At 30.9% G+C, this 17510-nt stretch overlaps 1 protein-coding gene across 1 annotated transcript; it reads left to right on the top strand.

Moving 5' to 3' along the window:
• Positions 1 to 9540: 9540 nt before the first annotated feature.
• LOC130811563 (extra-large guanine nucleotide-binding protein 1-like) lies at positions 9541 to 17510 on the top strand. Its single transcript, XM_057677899.1, has 8 exons — positions 9541 to 11164; positions 11265 to 11405; positions 11500 to 11604; positions 11688 to 11867; positions 12107 to 12281; positions 12576 to 12814; positions 14099 to 14259; positions 14767 to 17510. The coding sequence occupies exons 1-8, from the start codon at positions 10004 to 10006 to the stop codon at positions 15371 to 15373; spliced, it is 2769 nt and encodes a 922-aa protein (XP_057533882.1). The 5' UTR covers positions 9541 to 10003; the 3' UTR covers positions 15374 to 17510.

Below are 17510 nucleotides of genomic sequence, written 5' to 3'. Positions count from 1 at the left end.
GCCAACAGACGAAGGATCCAATCACTTTTAAACGAGTCATTAATAATCAGGCCGATAACCTGTCGGGTTATTAAGGTACTTTCTTGTAAATGGTCAGGTCGAATCATTATTGGATTTGGTTAGCATAAAAATTTTCTCACATTTTTTATATATTATATGACATTGTTTTATTATAAATTTTTTTATAAGACAGTCTCACTGTGAGACGTGCCTCATACTTGGGCTAAATAGAACAATAATAAAAACTTTTAACTTATAGACTTATTGTTTTTAGGTCGTCTCACCATGTGACGGTCTCTCACAAAAATAGCTCTTCCTACCCATTTAAAATTTAAAATTTGTACGCGCCAGCCCAATCTGATCAATTAACAATATTGCCTCAACCCGCCCGACTTTATTTGGGAATTGGGACCGATTACAAACTAGAATATATAGAATTAGGGTTAAGAAGGATAATCCATGCAATAATGATTATTTTTAAGGGTTATAATCGAAATATACCAGGTAGAAGTGTTAAAAATAGATCTGACAATTTAATATTTACCCAATTTTACAACTAAACTAGAATCTTGACCTGACTTCAAAGTGAATTTAAAATTACGCAAAAAATAATGTAGATGAATCTGATTTTAAACTGACCTGATACATCTGACTCGAAATCGACCTAATGACTTGTATCAACATCTCTAACATTGGGTATGATGATTATTAACATATAATTTTGACTATCTACTTATGTGACCTAGAAAAATTTAATGTTGAACAATTCAAAGAGACAAAAAATTCAAAACTATTTATAATTTAAATAGAAAAGTAATTTATAACTAACGGTTTGTTCATACTCATGATGTCTGGTATTAAACAGAGAAGTCTTAGTATCAAGTTTTATTTGATGCTATATTTATTTTGATTTTTACATTTATTTTCATATATATGAAGTTGGGGGTTGAACTTAGAATTGGTTAACATTAATTTACTCATGGATGCAAAAAGGGGCACTTGGGAATTTTCGTACTTAGCATCTACGTCAGTTAGTAAAACCTTCCAGATTAAGGGAAGACAATTGTAATTAATTTCAACTAGTAGAAATGTAGAATCAGTCAAATTAATTTAAATAAGGAATAAATTCGACTTATATAGTAGAAATTTCATCTTATGATATGTTTATAAGTTTGAATTTTATTTGAGACTTGAGTGGATATGTTATTTTTTAATGATCTTGTAAGTTGTAATACTGATTAAAACTTTTCGATTAATTTAAATTAGTCAGTGAATACTGATTGTTTTTCCGACTAATCCCAACTAAATTTCAACTAATTTTTGAAGAGTCGGAAATTCCGACTAAGATTTTTCCCGACCAAATTTTCGACTACCGCATGGTTTTTCGGAATTTTTGTGGAATTCAAATTTGGAAAAGGATGAAATTTCCTAGCCTCTATGTTAAACTAATCAGCGATTATTTTCCGACTACATATCTGATTGAAAAATTTTTAATAAAATAAAATAATAAGAAATTCATAAACAATATGATTGGTGATTAGTAACTCATCACTTTATTAAGTTTGAGGACTTTTTTTAAAAATTCATATTAATAAGCTTGAGATATTTTTTGCGACTAATACTAACGTACTTTTAGGATTAATACCAAACCAAGATGACTAATAATATAAATACAATTAATAATATAACGATAATTAACATATACTAGTACTACAATAATATGAAATATACTGATTACTACTCTAATATGACTAATAGTATACTAATTACACTACAGTATTACAAGTAATATTATAATAATACTACACTAATAAAACTAATACCACACAAATACGACTAATACAAATATTATACTTATACCACTAAGATTACACTGATACTACACTAATATATACCACTAATGTTATATTATACGAATAGTAATATATTACTTTTACACTAACGGCCGTTTGGTACATGGTATTAGAGGGTGATAATGGTAATAAAATTAAGTAATAAAAAATTTGGTTCTTTGGATGCCTTTAATGGTAATGGATGGTAATAAAATAAGGTAATGAAATTACCAAAAAGGGTCATTTTTATTACCATCAAACAACCTGGTATTAGGCTGTAATGGTAATGAAGTATTACTATGGTAATAAAATAAGGTAATGTTGTTTCGAGCTGAAGAAAAAAATAATAAAGAAAAAAAATGTAATGTATGTAATTATCCAAAAAATATTATTATTAAAAAAAGAATCATTAGATAGAATAATTTAGATACAATAATGCTTTTAGATACAAATATACAGTAATGAAATTAAGAGTCATTACCATTTTTTATTACTAACAACTAAATGCAATCAATGACATATTATCTTTCATTACCATTCTTTAGTCATGCACACCAAATAAAAGAATCTTCATTACCAATTCTCATATCCATTCCTTCATTACTATTGCCATTACAACATTTCATTCTCATTACTTCATTACCATCAACCAAACGAGCCGTTAATGGGACTAATGATGGACTAGTACTAATGAATATACTTATATCATATTAATTAATATGATTAATGTTACACTAATACGATTAATATAAGAAATATATTTTTATATATTTTTTCAACCATTGGTCGGAAAATCGGAAGGTAACTTTTTTTAATTTTTCTTTATTTTTGAAATTGACCTCAGAAAAAGATTTTCCGACCAGTTTGCGATCATTTTTTACTATAAAGCAAGTTGGAAAATACCGATTGCATTATTAGTTGCAAATTTAGTTCAAAATTTTCTATTGTTTTCTAACCAAGTTGTAGTTTGAAAAATCTGACTAGCTTTCTGAACATTCAAAATTAGTCAAAAATTTTAACTAATTTCCAATTAAAATAAAATTTCAATTATTTTAATTTTGACTATTTAAAATAGTTGAAGATCAGTCAGTAAAAGCTTATACCAACTAATTTTCAACTAATTTGAATAATCGATGGAAGATTATATTTGTAGTGTAATCAAATAGACCCAATTATTTTAATTTTTTATTACAAAATTTAGTTAAATGTTAAAATTCCAACTTATGACATACTAATTAACTTAAAAAGTCTTTAATCCAATATCATACTTCTAAGAAATAAATTTATTTTTAATCAACAAACTTGAATGGCCTTATCCAAGTAATTTATGGCAATAGTTTTTTTAATAATATATATTCTTAATTCATTGGATCAAATTTTATCGATTTAAATATGATCTAATTGACCAATTAGTAAGGCTACTTAGAGGTGATATACCGAGTCTTTATTTTGAGACTTGGGGCCTCAAGTCAACAATGCGATTTTAACTCTCATCTTACCCTTCAAACTGACCTAATTAATTACATGAATCGTGACTTCCATCCACATAATCTATACTCTATAGTATATATACCACTCAAATAAGTGTACAAATTATTCATAATATTTTTATTTCACATTATTTTAATATACACTATTTAAAATATATATTAAGACGAATCAAGTAAGAGTTTGACTATTGTTTCCTTACACAACGAATGGAAAGTGAAATAATATCGATTGGTAAATTCTAGATATTGTGCAAGTGTAGCATCTAAATCTAATTGAATTAAATGTTGTGTTATTATATTCATTATAAAAATCAAATTATACGCTCTCATTTTACTCTAAGTGTCTCATTTGTTTTTTGGATTCTATTTATCTAGGAATTTTAAATTGTATTTTATTATTAATTTATAAGTTAAAATATAGTCAAGTTAGATTTTATTTGATTCGTCTTAATGTAAAGTCTATTAATATCAACTTAGAGGGTGTTTGGCGAATGGCAAATAGCTAGTAGCTGTCTAGCTGATAGTTGATCATAGTAGCTGATTTTGACCAGCTGATTTTATTAATTAGTTTGATCAACTGATTTTAAACTCCGCTGCTATAAGCAACTTGTTCAAAATAATTTATTCACAATATTAAGTTGTTTCAACCAACTAATTTATCAAACGCCTAGCATTGAATGATTTGACCATCCAACAATCTATTGGTATCAAAATAAGCTAAATAGCCCAACAAGTTATTTTTCCGGACACCCCGTTGTAATTTTTAGCTATACATGATTAGATATATTAAAAAATAAATAAGTGCATTGGATAGTGTACATAATGTAAATATGATAAAGACAAATAGAGGAAATGTTTAGGGTTGCACAAGAGAATAGAACTTATAAGACTTTAATATGAGACTAAAATGAGCCTTTAAAGATAAAATTTTTCCTTGTTTGTCATGTTAGGGGCATAGAAGAAAGAGTAGAAAATAAAAGTCTCACCTAAATTACGACGACGACCACCCTCCCTCCCTCCTCAAAAAAAACTTTTATCTTATGAAGTTTCTCATTTTTAATTCATATTCTCTATTCACATTCCCTTTAAACAAACAAAGACAGGTTTTTTAAGGAAATTTCCTTCATGAAATCTCATGTGCCAAACAACCCATAGAAATATTATACTTTTTCCGTTCCACTATACTTGCTACATTTGACTTTTTATGCAATCTAATGTGTTATTTTAATTATTTATATATTGAATTATACATATTTAAAAATTAGAAAAAATTGACTAAAATAATCTAAAATAATCCAATCTTTTACTAATTTTCCGAAAATAATCCCAATTTTGATTAATCATAAATAATCTAATCTTTAGAAAATATTTGCTAAGATTGCTCTCAGGTAACCTTTGACCTGTTTAACAAGTTATTTTGTGAAATACAAAAATTAAAAATTGGAAATTAAAAATCTGAAGAAACACCCCACGCATCACTTTCACACCACCACTACCGCCACTCCTTGCTGACGCAATGCCCCTCCCCTTCACCACTGCTACCCATATCAACATTTATTAGTTGTTACCAATTTGAATGGGTATGCCGTACGTTACCATATCTGAAATTTTATTCTTTGATTTACCCCAACAAATCTTTATTTCATGGTATATTTTTTGATTGTATGGAAATTAATAATATCCTAATGAGTTTTGTGTTGATATGATGGGAAAAGAAGGGTCCAAATTCATTGACATTTCTTCTTAGTGTTGAATTGGGGAATTTTGAGAATGATTTTGATTGGGGATGGGATTCAGAGAATGGTGTTTGGGGTGACTGGTGAGTTCTTTTAGATTTTACGGTTGTGGTGGCAAGTGTGAGCGAAGTCCGGATGTAGAAGGGAGAGGGGACTCGCCGTCGTCGGGGGAGGGGTAGGGGACGGAGGACTGCGCTGGGATTGGTGGAGGAGAGAGGAGAGGTGGGTGGAGTGGTGGAAGAGAGGAGGAGAGTTTGGTGGCAGGGGTTTGGAGTTTTTTTTTTTTTTTTTTTTTTTGTAATTATATTTTTTTTTCCTTTTTTATTTTTGCTAATTAACTTGAATAAGGATACCAATTGGATAACAATATTCTTGGGTAAATAATCTAATACTCCCCCTAATTCATTTTAATTGTCTCATTTAATTTGGGCACAAATATTAAGAAAATAAGGGGACCATCTAAAATAGTAGACCTATGTATAATATTGGGTATTTTTAATATTAAGAAAATGAGGGAAACATCTATAAAAATAAGTCTTAAAATAGAAATTGGACAATAGAGGTGAATTGCATAAATAGGGAATTGGGACAACTAAAAAGAATTGGAAGGAATAGTTGGAATTATTTATGATTAATCAAAAGTTGAAATTATTGTAGGAAAATTAGTAAAAGATTGGATTATTGTAGATAATTTTTCCTAAAAAATTATAAAAACTTAATATTATAATAATATACATTAAACGATTCAAATAAGATTTCACCTGACTATAATTTCGAAAACGTTATATAATTATTTAAGTCTTTGACTTGTTCTTTACTCCTGGGCCTGGCGTAAAGAAAGAAAAGGAAATGTTGACCTATTCTAATTATCGTTTAAATGACCATATCAAATCAATATATCAATAATCGAACATTCATTGATTCACGCGGCCCAAATTACACGTTTACACACATTGATCTTCATTCTTGATTCTTGTGTCAGTGTAGTCGTGTTTCCTAAAGCTAATCCTATGAGTCTTATCATATTTGCTGTGTTTCATAATACTTTAGTCTACACAAATTGATACTTTAATAATTGACAGATAACCCCACTCTCAAATACTCCTCAACCCCATTTAATTTCCCTATTGTCTATTTTTGTTTCTTATAATAATTTTGTTTTATTTTTATTTTTAATTTAATATTTTTTTCCATTTTATTATACTTGTTATATTTTACTTTTTATGCATTTTAATGTGTTATTTTGTTTATTCATACGTTGAATTATACAAATTTAAAAATTATAAAAAATTAATATTATGAAAGTATGCGATTAGATGATTCAAACAGAATCTCACTTGACTATATTTTTACTTACACATTAGTTGCAATATATAAAATAAGCTTACACAATAAATAGTACACAAAATCAAAATGTAGCGAGTATTTCAAAATGGAGGAAGTATGACTTCATTACTTTTGTTATCTATATTTTCTATCTTAGTTCTAGATACTCCCACTAATTTCGCCTATTGTACCCAATTTTCTTAATCTCCTTGTCAAGAGTAAATGAGGTAAAATAGTTATAACAAAAGAGTAAGGCCCTGTTTTTAATTCACATGTTTTTTACTAATCAAAACTGAGTTTTACCTATTGTTGTCAATGAATGAATTCAACAAAAAACTTAAGCTGATAATTGAGGTCTTAGGATATGTTATATACTCTAACACGATGAAGAACAAACCCCATTCCACTTTAATGAGGGGTCGTTGAGATTGGAACACATGACATCTTATCACACTGGCTTATGATACTATAATAAGAAATCAATTCAACTAAAAACTTAAATTGATGGTTAAGGTCCCATGATATATTATATACACAAATAATTGTAATTGCTTCTTACTCATTGAAACTATTTTTTATTGATAGTTATTGATTTTAATTGATTTTAGTTTTAAATTATAACTGAGTTGTACTGATAACTGATTTTTAATTATTAAAACTGATTTTTACTAATTGTAATTGATTTATTTTTTATGCTTGAAACTGATTTTTACTGATTAAAATTAATTGTTATTATTTACTTATTTTTTAAGGTGAATTAAACAGATGTAATACTTCTATTATTATCCTCATCATTAGAACATTAATTTAACTTTTGCAATTGCATCATTTTTTATGAAAGCTTTTATAATTATATTGCCAAATTAGGCAAATGAAACGAAATTATTTTTTGATATAAAATTATTGTTTTAGAGTCAAAAGACGCCCTTTTTGTTTTTATTTTTAACCCACGACACTCGCCTGTTTTTCAAAGAGGCCAAAATAATGTTGGAAAAAGTGACAACCTCTTAGAAGTGAAAACAAATCAGGGTGTCTATTTTCTACTAACTCTTTTTCAATGAAAAAATTGTTGATTATTAATTAATTATTGACTACAGATTACATACTCAAAATATGTACAAGTATAAAAATAAGAAAAAATGTCTAGTCAAATTTCTTTTAATTTCTATTTTGAACTATCGAAATAAACTTACTCTAATTTTTCTTATATTTTTGCAATGTTCTCATGTTTCTTCTAATTTTGTCTATTAATTAAAATTTTCTTATTTTTAAAAGTTCTTGTTTTTTTATAAGAAAAAGGAATAAAAAACACTACGTATAACATAATTTATTTTTAGTGGAATATATTTAACAACATTTAATTTATATGTCACTACTTCAAATTTTTAATGGTATATTTAGTAGATTTAGTGACATTTATTAGACCTTTTAGCAGCATAATTAAAAATCATATTAAAGTTTTTCGCGATAGAAGATCTGGTGACATTTCTTATAAATGCCACTATAGACTATAATAACAATTACATATATTACTAAATCACTTTATAGTAAAACTTAAAATATAAACCAATAATTACTACACCAAAAATACAAACCAGTGACATATTTTTAATACCACTAAATTCTATATTGCAAAAAGCTAATATTGTTGTAGTGAAAGATAATTAAATTTGATCCAAAATTGTAAAAAATTGTCCCTAAAAAGGTTTATTTAAGGTTGAGAATTAAAAATATAATGTAGAAAATAATAAATGAGACTTTTTTTAGCCGTGAAATCTCATATTGAGTCTCCACAAAAGCCTCACAATTATTGTTCCCATTTGCCAAAAATAGCCTATAATATTTAGGAGGATTATAATGCCAACATCAATAATAAGATGGGTAGTTCTCATTTTAAAAGCAACAAATATAGGTATTACTCTTTAGTAACTCTCTGGCGGATCTAAAAAACTCAGAAATATGCAATTTTATACTACTTCTTAATGTTAATTATAAATCTTTTTACGATTGACTGTCACTAGAAACAATCATAAACAACTCACGTAAAAAAAAAATACACATAATTCTATACAATTATTTTAAAATACTTCATTATATTCAACTCATTTTGCATTATTTTAAATTATTCTGTTTCATGCATTTCTTTATGTAATAATATATTTACCATTTTGAGATGTTTCAAATGTTGTTCCCATAAAGAATCTTTTTATTTTTATTACAAATTTTGGACAAAAATAACCTTATTCATCTTCATTTTAATATTTTAATAATGCTTAAGTTTTTACTTATCTTCCATTAACTTCTTTTTAGCATTTTTACATTTTCTATGATCTCCATGTGTTTTCCATTAACTTTATAAAAATCTTTTTTATTATTTGTGGTTCCTATACTTTTTCCACTAAACTTTCTTTTAATACATTTTAATATTAATGGTCTTCACTTCTTCTCCATCAAATTTATTATTTAATATTATATAATAACAGGACCGTCTCGTTTATTTTGGATCCTAGAGCAAGAGATAAAAAGGGCCCCTACAAACTTAATGCATAAAGAATAATATAATACACCTTTTGTTTTTATTGTTGATATTTAAACTAATTAATAAAACACAAATTCTTGTGAGAGACGGTCTTTTTTAGTGGTCATCTCTAATTGAATCGGCCCATAGAGAAAAATATAGAGCAAGAGCATGCATTAAACTTTAATGACTGGATCTAAAAGATGTCTATCAAAAGATCGGTTGTTAATAAAAAAAACACTAAAAACTCATACTCCTTATTTAGCAAAAAATATAACTTATATATAATTTTAATTAATATCACTTAGTGCGTCTAAAATATCACTTATATACATAAAAAGAAGTTTTTTGGTCCTAAAAAATTCAGAGCCTTAGGTGACAGTCCGCTTTGCCCTTGCTAATTGACAGTCATACCTTCATAAACATTCTTTGTAAGAGGTTCATCAAACAAATATAGGTAGTATAAAATTAGGGAGACAAATGAAATGAGTAAATTTGTAAGCGATGTTTGCTCTATTTCACTATGCAATTCAGTTGTTTTTGCTTGTGCTACAAGTTCAGCAGCAACGTAAGCAAGTGAGACATTAATGACGAAATTACCCATTGATTTTAGCGCCATAAATATCAGTTTCAATCACTTTCTCTTTTCCTTACTCTTGACTCTCAAGTCCTCTCCTCATTTCCAAGCACCTTCAAAACTTCAACCTACGCGTTGTTGAATCAATTTTTCTTTTTTGTAGAATGATGAATTCACTCATAATTTAACGACCGAACTATTTATTGCAACCCAGAATTCATACTGACTAAAAAGCTAATTTCTTCATTTTTTGATTGTCTATATCAACCTAATTCCACTTCAAAGACTAATTCCACCATTCCATTCATCTCTTTAGTGTAGATACTACATTAATGCTTGCTTTAGCTCCACTTTTGTGATAATTTCCAAATTAAAAAGCTTACCCATTTCAGATTCTTAGATGAATAAGCTAAGTTAAGAGAAAGAGAGACTTTTTTTTTTGAGGATTTTGGCTTCTGGGTTTGGTTTCAAACGTTGAAAAAAGTTTCAATCTTGGTGGGTGTAAAGTGTAAACAGTTGGAGCAATGGGAAAGATTTTGAAGAAGATTATGCCAGCATCAAGATCAATGTCTGGTAATGAATTTGTCGATTTTAATCCTGATTATTCAATTGCTTTAGAATATACAGGCTCCCCTATTAGTAATAGTATGCTTCTTAAGGTTTTGCCTGTTGATGTTAATGATATTCCAATTGCTAAAGTTGCTGCTTCACCTGCTATTTTGTATAATCTGTCATTACCTGTAGTTCAACCTATTTCTTGGAGAAACTATAGGGAGAATAATAATGATGTTGGATTAGGTTTTAGGGTTGATGATTCAAAGAAACAAGTGAGTTCTTTGAAGAATAGGGTTTGTGATGATGTTTCTTGTAATGGGTTTAATGAAATTAGGGACTTAAAAGATGGGGTTGAAAGTTCAGGTACTTTAGGGTTTTCTGATAGTAGTCAGGAGCATTCTCAAGAACTGTCTGACAGTTCTGACATGTTGGACACCCCAAATGATTGTAATGAGATTGAGGAATTGGAGTGTATCGATTTTGATCAGTTGAGAAACTCGATTGAGCGTGGTTCAATGCCTCATCGTTTTGGTGGGGGTTTTTGTGAGGAAGATGAGGCTTCTGATGGTGAACAACTAGAGTGTAGGAGGAATTTTAAGAAGACTGGTGTTACTTTCTGTGAAAATGAGTCTTCAAATGCGATGGTTACTAAATATGAGTCGTTTTATAGCGATGAAGATGCTGTGAGGGAGAGGCCTGTGCCTCAAAAGCCGCCTAAGAAGGGTATGTGTTATCATTGTCATAGAGGGAACCGTTTAACAATGAAAGAAGCTTGTCTTGTTTGTGGTGCGAAATATTGTTTTCATTGTATTCGGAAAGCAATGGGATCAATGCCCGAAGGCAGGAAATGCCTTACTTGTATTGGTTATGCTGTTTCTGATTCAAGAAGGAAGGTGCTCGGAAAAAGTTCGCGGGTGCTGAGGGGATTGTTAAAAGGTTGGGAGGTTAGACAAGTTATGGAAGCCGAGCTATCCTGTGAAGCAAACCAACTACCTCCAAAGTCCATTTTGGTGAACGGCCGTCAACTAAGCTTAAACGAGTTGATGCTATTGCGCAGCTGCTGCAATCCACCAAGGAATCTAAAACTGGGTTCTTATTGGTACGATAGAGTCTCTGGTTTATGGGGCAAGGTAATTTTAGTTTCCATTTTTGGTTCTTTTTATCTTTTGCTCGGAAATGGGGCATAATTAAAAGCAAATTTGGATCTCATGATCATTATTAATGATACAGATAGGGCATGGACCAAGCCAGATCATTACTCCTAATCTTAATGTTGGGGGACAAAAGATGATGAAGAATTCTAGCAATGGAAACACCGATGTGATGATTAATGGTCGAGAAGTTACTAAAGCTGAGAGGTTGATGCTGAGGGTAATTCTTCGTTATTCGTATACCTCTATAAGACAAGGGCTTCATTTGATTCAATAAGATCATTAAAACTAACAATTAAAGCTAAATTTTGCAGTTAGCTGGTGTTATGGTTGAGGGAAGTCCAAACTTTTGGGTGCACGCAGATGGAACCTATCTCGAAGAGGGAATGAAAATGATAAAGGGAAAGATTTGGTGCACGGTATGGTTTCAATTTGTTTTTTATCAAGTCTTACATTGTAAAAATGCCTTGCATTGCATACTGAACTAGTGTGCATATTATAGCCATGGAACAAACTTTGTTGCACTATCTTGTTCCTGCCTACTCCTACATCTCCAAATCCCAGAGAGAAATTGAGCCGCGATACTGAAGGAGCATGTTATGATTACCTCGAACAAAAAACATTATGTAAAGTGCTACTAGTCGGAAATGATTGCTCCGGAACAAGTACCATTTATAAGCAGGTTTGTTGATTAGTAGTATTTGTCAATTATGTTATGCAAAATGCTTTTCCATTAGTTGTTTGAATCATGTAGTGAATCTCTATTGTCAAAGGGGCGCATAAAACTTTGCTAAGCTGTTTATATTCAGTACGTTCTGATACTTGGTTTTACAATCATAGTGCAGAATGTGTTTTGAATCACCTACAGTTGTGATTGTGTTTCTGATGTTGCTACCTTTTGTTTGACTTTTTTCTTGTCAGGCTAGGGTTTTGTATGATGTCCGTTTCTCGGATGAAGAACTTCAAAATATCAAGTTCATGATCCAGGGTAATCTTTATAGGTATCTTGCTAGACTACTCGAGGCACGTGAAATTTTCGAAGAAGAAAGTCTGTTAGAAAGGAGGACGAAGCAATCGACTGATCCTGGTTCTTCAGGTAACTTGCGATTTTGTCCTCTCTAGAATGTTTTATTGTAAATATAACTGCAAAATAACAAGAACAATGTTACCGAAATTTAGCTGTGTGGTATCATTTTGGAGGAAATAAAATTGATTTGTAATTCTAGTTACCCAAGATGCCAAAGTGTCTTAAGTGTCAAGATTCTTCTATGTTCTTTTTCTTGCATTAGTTGGTTTTATTTTCGGTTATTCCAAATTGTTAACAACCATATTTGAAGCTTTTGTCTTGGATGATTAAGATTGTGAAGATTTGGTATTTTGATTCCTTCAGATTCGTCAAATGAACGTGAAGTGATCACCGAGTATAGTATTAGCAAGAAGCTGAAGGTCTTTTCTGAATGGCTCATTAGTGGTATGGTGTCACACAACCGGGACTTGCTTTTCCCTGCTGCTACTCGAGAGTACGCACCATATGTAGAAGAGTTGTGGAATGATGCAGCCATTCAAGCTACATACAGCAGAAAAGATGAACTAGAACTACCAAGGGTTGCAAGTTATTTCTTAGATAGGGTAAGCCATTTACTTGAAAATTCTGATCCTTGGTTTTGCATGTATTCATTCTGCTTTGGTTGGGTTTGTAATGGAAATGAATTTGAGGCCCAAAAACAACATTCCTTTGCACCAATACGATTGGTTGCTCCCATTTGGTTGGGGTTTGGGGGGTCAGAACTCAGGTATACGCAATATTACTCTTGTTAATGACAACGAAGAGGTTGTTTCCGATCGACCTTTAGTTGGTAGAAAATATCATGTACAACTTCACGTAAATTAAAAGTTCACATGATTTAATGAGTTTAATATACTCCATTACAATGCGAAATCAAAAAACTATAAATTTGTTGCCCATGCATAATTAAGTCATGAAAATTAATTAGACGTCTAAACTTTTGCTTTTCTTATTAAATGGCCTTTTGAACCCTTTGCTGTTCTAATCTTTGAGTAACACTTTAGCCCCATTGGTAATGGGTATAGTCATAGTGTAAAAATGCGGTTATGGTCGCGATCAAGTAACAAAACGATGATGCGGTAACGGGAGTGATGCAGTTATCGTAACGTCTAAATATTGGCCATCATAAGATATTCCTTGATAGGCCCAAAACGTGGTTTTTTTACACCTTTTCAACACAGGAAATATCAGATTGTATTGAAAACCTTTGACCGATGCAATGCGGCCTTGTTTTTACACTATGGGCATAGTGGATTTCAAAATCAAATTTCTGATTTGAGGTATAGAAAAATTATCCGTGTAAACTGGGGGCTGTCTTAGGTGGAATGTCAAACATATGTTGTGTTATATGTTCCACTTAGATAATTGGAATACATATTTCATATTACTCAAAAGTCATACTAGGACCATTGATGAAAAATAAGAGGTAGATCAAACTTCCCTTTCATTGAAGACAATGACTTTTCTTTTATGCATTGTTTTTCTTCTACTAGTTTTTCAATTTTGAACACTGAACAAAGCTGATTAGAGATAGTAATCTGATTTTTGACTACTAATAAAATTCCTTTTCACTTTTCGACCATAATTTGAACCCGTAGCCTAGACCCTAGTGCTCGATTTTGAAATTGGAGATCAAGCTTTTGGGTTGACATTTGACTTTGTCGATGTCTGATCTAACTTCTACGAGAAACTTTTTGTTAAATGCCCAACATTACTGTGTCTTAAACCCAAAGGCTTAGCAATATCTTTGAAAATCGGATGGTGTTTTGCTTTTACATTGTCCTCGAGTAATTTGGCCACCGATAATAGAAGTACATGTTTGCTGATCGGTATATGTCCTTGTGCAGGCAGTTGAGATTGCTCAAGTGGATTATGAACCCTCGGATACTGACATCATGTATGCCGAGGGCATAACTTCATACAGTAGTCTTGCATCTATGGATTTCTCATTTCCACAGCGTAGAGATGATGACAGGGACTCTGCGCAACAACAAGATCCCATAACACGGTAATGTGTCTACTCTCCGCATATAACAAGTTGTGCTGTTGTCTGTCGATATAGGATGGTTTTTATCGTTTGACCTTTCAGAGTCATTTAGGCAGGGCCATCTCAAACATTTCGAAGGCCATGATCTAATATCAAAATCGAGTCCTCAATAATAAATCACTCTTATAACATTCTCGCTCTTCTTTTGTTTGCGTGCTACACACACGATTTTAGCCACTCTTCTTTCGTCATTTTAGGACCCTTTACTAAGAAAGTAGAGGAAAGGCCAACAAAATTTTGGATAGACATTAGACGGCCTGGCGTTTAGGTCTCAATCGCTTTTTCTCTCGTTGTTTTAACCTAAAGCTTGATTTGTATATCAAGTGTCATGTTCATGCCTTGTATTTGGATCGAAAATCACCTAACGAATTCAAATAAGTCTGAATATTTATACAAATGTTCATGCCTTGGATTGGAAAGTTGCTGTAAACAAACCATGTCTTACTCTTTTTTACTAATGCATTACAGATACCAACTGATTAGAATGTCTACAAAGGGCGTTAGCGAGAACTGCAAGTGGTTACATATGTTCGAAGACGTTGGAATCGTCTTATTTTGCGTATCTCTAACAGATTACGATGAATATGAGGTTGACAATACCGGAGCGCTTACAAACAAGATGTTACAAAGCAAGAAAATCTTCGAAACCATCATTACTCACCCATCGTATAAAAACAAGAACTTCCTATTAGTTCTCAACAAATTCGATCTTTTGGAGGAAAAGATCGAGCAAGTGCCCCTTACGCAGTGCGAATGGTTTCAAGACTTCAATCCGGTTTACAGCCGACATCAGAACAATCGACGCGGTGGTAACAACATTGCGCCTTTGGCTCAACGGGCTCTCCACTACATCGGTGTGCAATTCAAGAGGCTATTCAATTCATTAACGGGTAGAAAGTTGTATGTTTGCCCGGTTACTGCCCTGGAACCCGATACAGTTGACAGTGCTCTGAGATATGCAAGGGAAATTCTAAGATGGGAAGCAGATAAGCTGAATTACAGCAGCTTACAGGATATTTCTTCCGAGAGTATCGAGAACAGCTCGTTCTCACAGAATGTTGTCGAAGATAGATAGATAGATACATTGATAGATCATACATATTACATACGAAAGCGTATATTTAGTCTCTTCGTAACATTCGTTTGTTGAATGTTTTTTATTTGTTCATATGTAAAAGGTAAGTATTTTGCACACAACATATTGAGAGAGTGGAAATTGAGATAGGTTAATGAACGGAAATAAGGTATAATTCCAAGTTTGTTGAAGTTGACATTTGGGAATGGGAGAGATACATTGCATAAAGCTTACAATACTACTACTGTATATACCAGTAGTACTACCTGTTGTAGCATTGCATCTACAAGAGTATGTATTTATAATTGGAACTTAGATTATAAAGAATTGTCATATACTCTTATATTTACTAATTATACCAATTTTAATTTTTAACTCATGCTTTTAGTATATGCTAGTAATATATTACTCTTGTTATTTAGAATTCAAATTCAAATTATATTGTATTTTATGATGTATAAGTATCAGTAAATTTATTGAGACAAATTTAGATTGCTTATATTATTAGACTGCTTGTTTCTCAATTTTCGATAATCTTTCTTAAAATGATCCTTTTTCATACTAGAATTGGAAGTCATACCTCTTTTGCCTCGTCTAGAATTAATAAACAAACCATTATTTAAATTCATCAAACAACTTTAGCGTGAATTGAGAATCAATTCGGTCTTTTGAGTGGAGACCTTTCTAGCATCTTCGATGAACATAATATCCCTACCATAAAGTAGAATCTCTCTAAAATGTTTGTCGAAGAGTGATAATGAACACAATAAGAGAATAGCTAAGTTCGCATCCTCGATAAGAACCTCAATGTTTTGCCAATTCAAAGTCACCTTTCAAAATTTAATTTAAAATGTAAGATGTAGATAGCTTTTACCACCGTTATTATAATAAAGACATTATTGATCTCTAATAGCAAATATTATTAATAACTTCACATGAATAACTAGTACACGATGATTTCATGAGGCATTCTAATGGATTTTTGTTATAGGGGTGTTTGAATGTTGTCCTTTATATTGGCTTTTTGGTTGATTTTTGGCTTTTGGTTTGTTAGTTGGTCAAACAGACAAAAAAAAAGTGTTTGTTAAATGACATCTGAGCGAAAATAAAAAATCTACTCCATTTAGCCTTTTGTGTTGGCATATTGACCCACTCTTTCTCTCATAAACAACCAACAATCAATACCTAAATTTATCAAACATCTTCATAAATAAGTGAGTTTTTTTTAGCTAGTTTAAAAGTCAATAAAAATAATTAATCTTTTCAACTGGTCAAATAAGCCAATTAAAAAGTCACCAACCAACGACCAAAAATTAATTGCCAATCACCCGGTAATCATCTGTTTAACTTGGCAGTTTTCTGTTTATATTAGCAAGTTGATGTTTGATGATACTTAAAGCAGATCCTAAATCACTTATATTGTCACCTGAAAAGACCAAAACCAGCAAATTAATCCCTGCAGGCTGCAGTACCATTTTCTGAACAGATAATGTAAACAATTCATAAACTATAAGCTAATCGAGTAACATCAGTTTTAGATTCTGATAAGTCCAGCTCACGGAGTTTTAATCTCATTCATTCCTATTTGTCAAAGAACCAATTTAATTTATTTTAGATAAGGAATAGTTAAGATTTTATATGTTCAGTCCATGAATCTAAGCTCAATTTCCACTTTTTAATTGAATTGATTTGTTGACAAAATCAATTCAAATTAAATACATATTTTGGCGATCTGAGAGATACATCAAAAACAATTCATACAGAAATCAACAAGAATAGAATTCAGTTATACAATTCATATATACAAAAACAGAAGATCAAGAAATAAATGAAAAACTAGCAAGGGACAAAACGATCAAAAATAAAGCACATAGTGGAATCAGGGATGCTGCAAATCTCCTCAGAACAACTGCTATTTTTAGAATTCTTATCTTCTTTCTTACTTAAACTTTCCTGCATCTTATTTTTCATTATAAGAGTGCTTGCATTTGCAATTCCTCTGGACTTTCCTGTAATTTTTTGATGATTTTCTCTTGCCTTTTCTTTTATTTTGTTCATCTCTTCCACCCATGATCCTACCATTTCTGATGCCATTTCTCTATGCTTTTTTTTTTTTTTTTATTATTATTAATATTAT

Source organism: Amaranthus tricolor, chromosome 1, assembly GCF_026212465.1.
Source record: "Amaranthus tricolor cultivar Red isolate AtriRed21 chromosome 1, ASM2621246v1, whole genome shotgun sequence".
NCBI lineage: Eukaryota > Viridiplantae > Streptophyta > Magnoliopsida > Caryophyllales > Amaranthaceae > Amaranthus > Amaranthus tricolor.
Note: the sequence above shows the minus strand (reverse complement) of the source record. Positions and strands in the feature narration are given on the sequence as shown.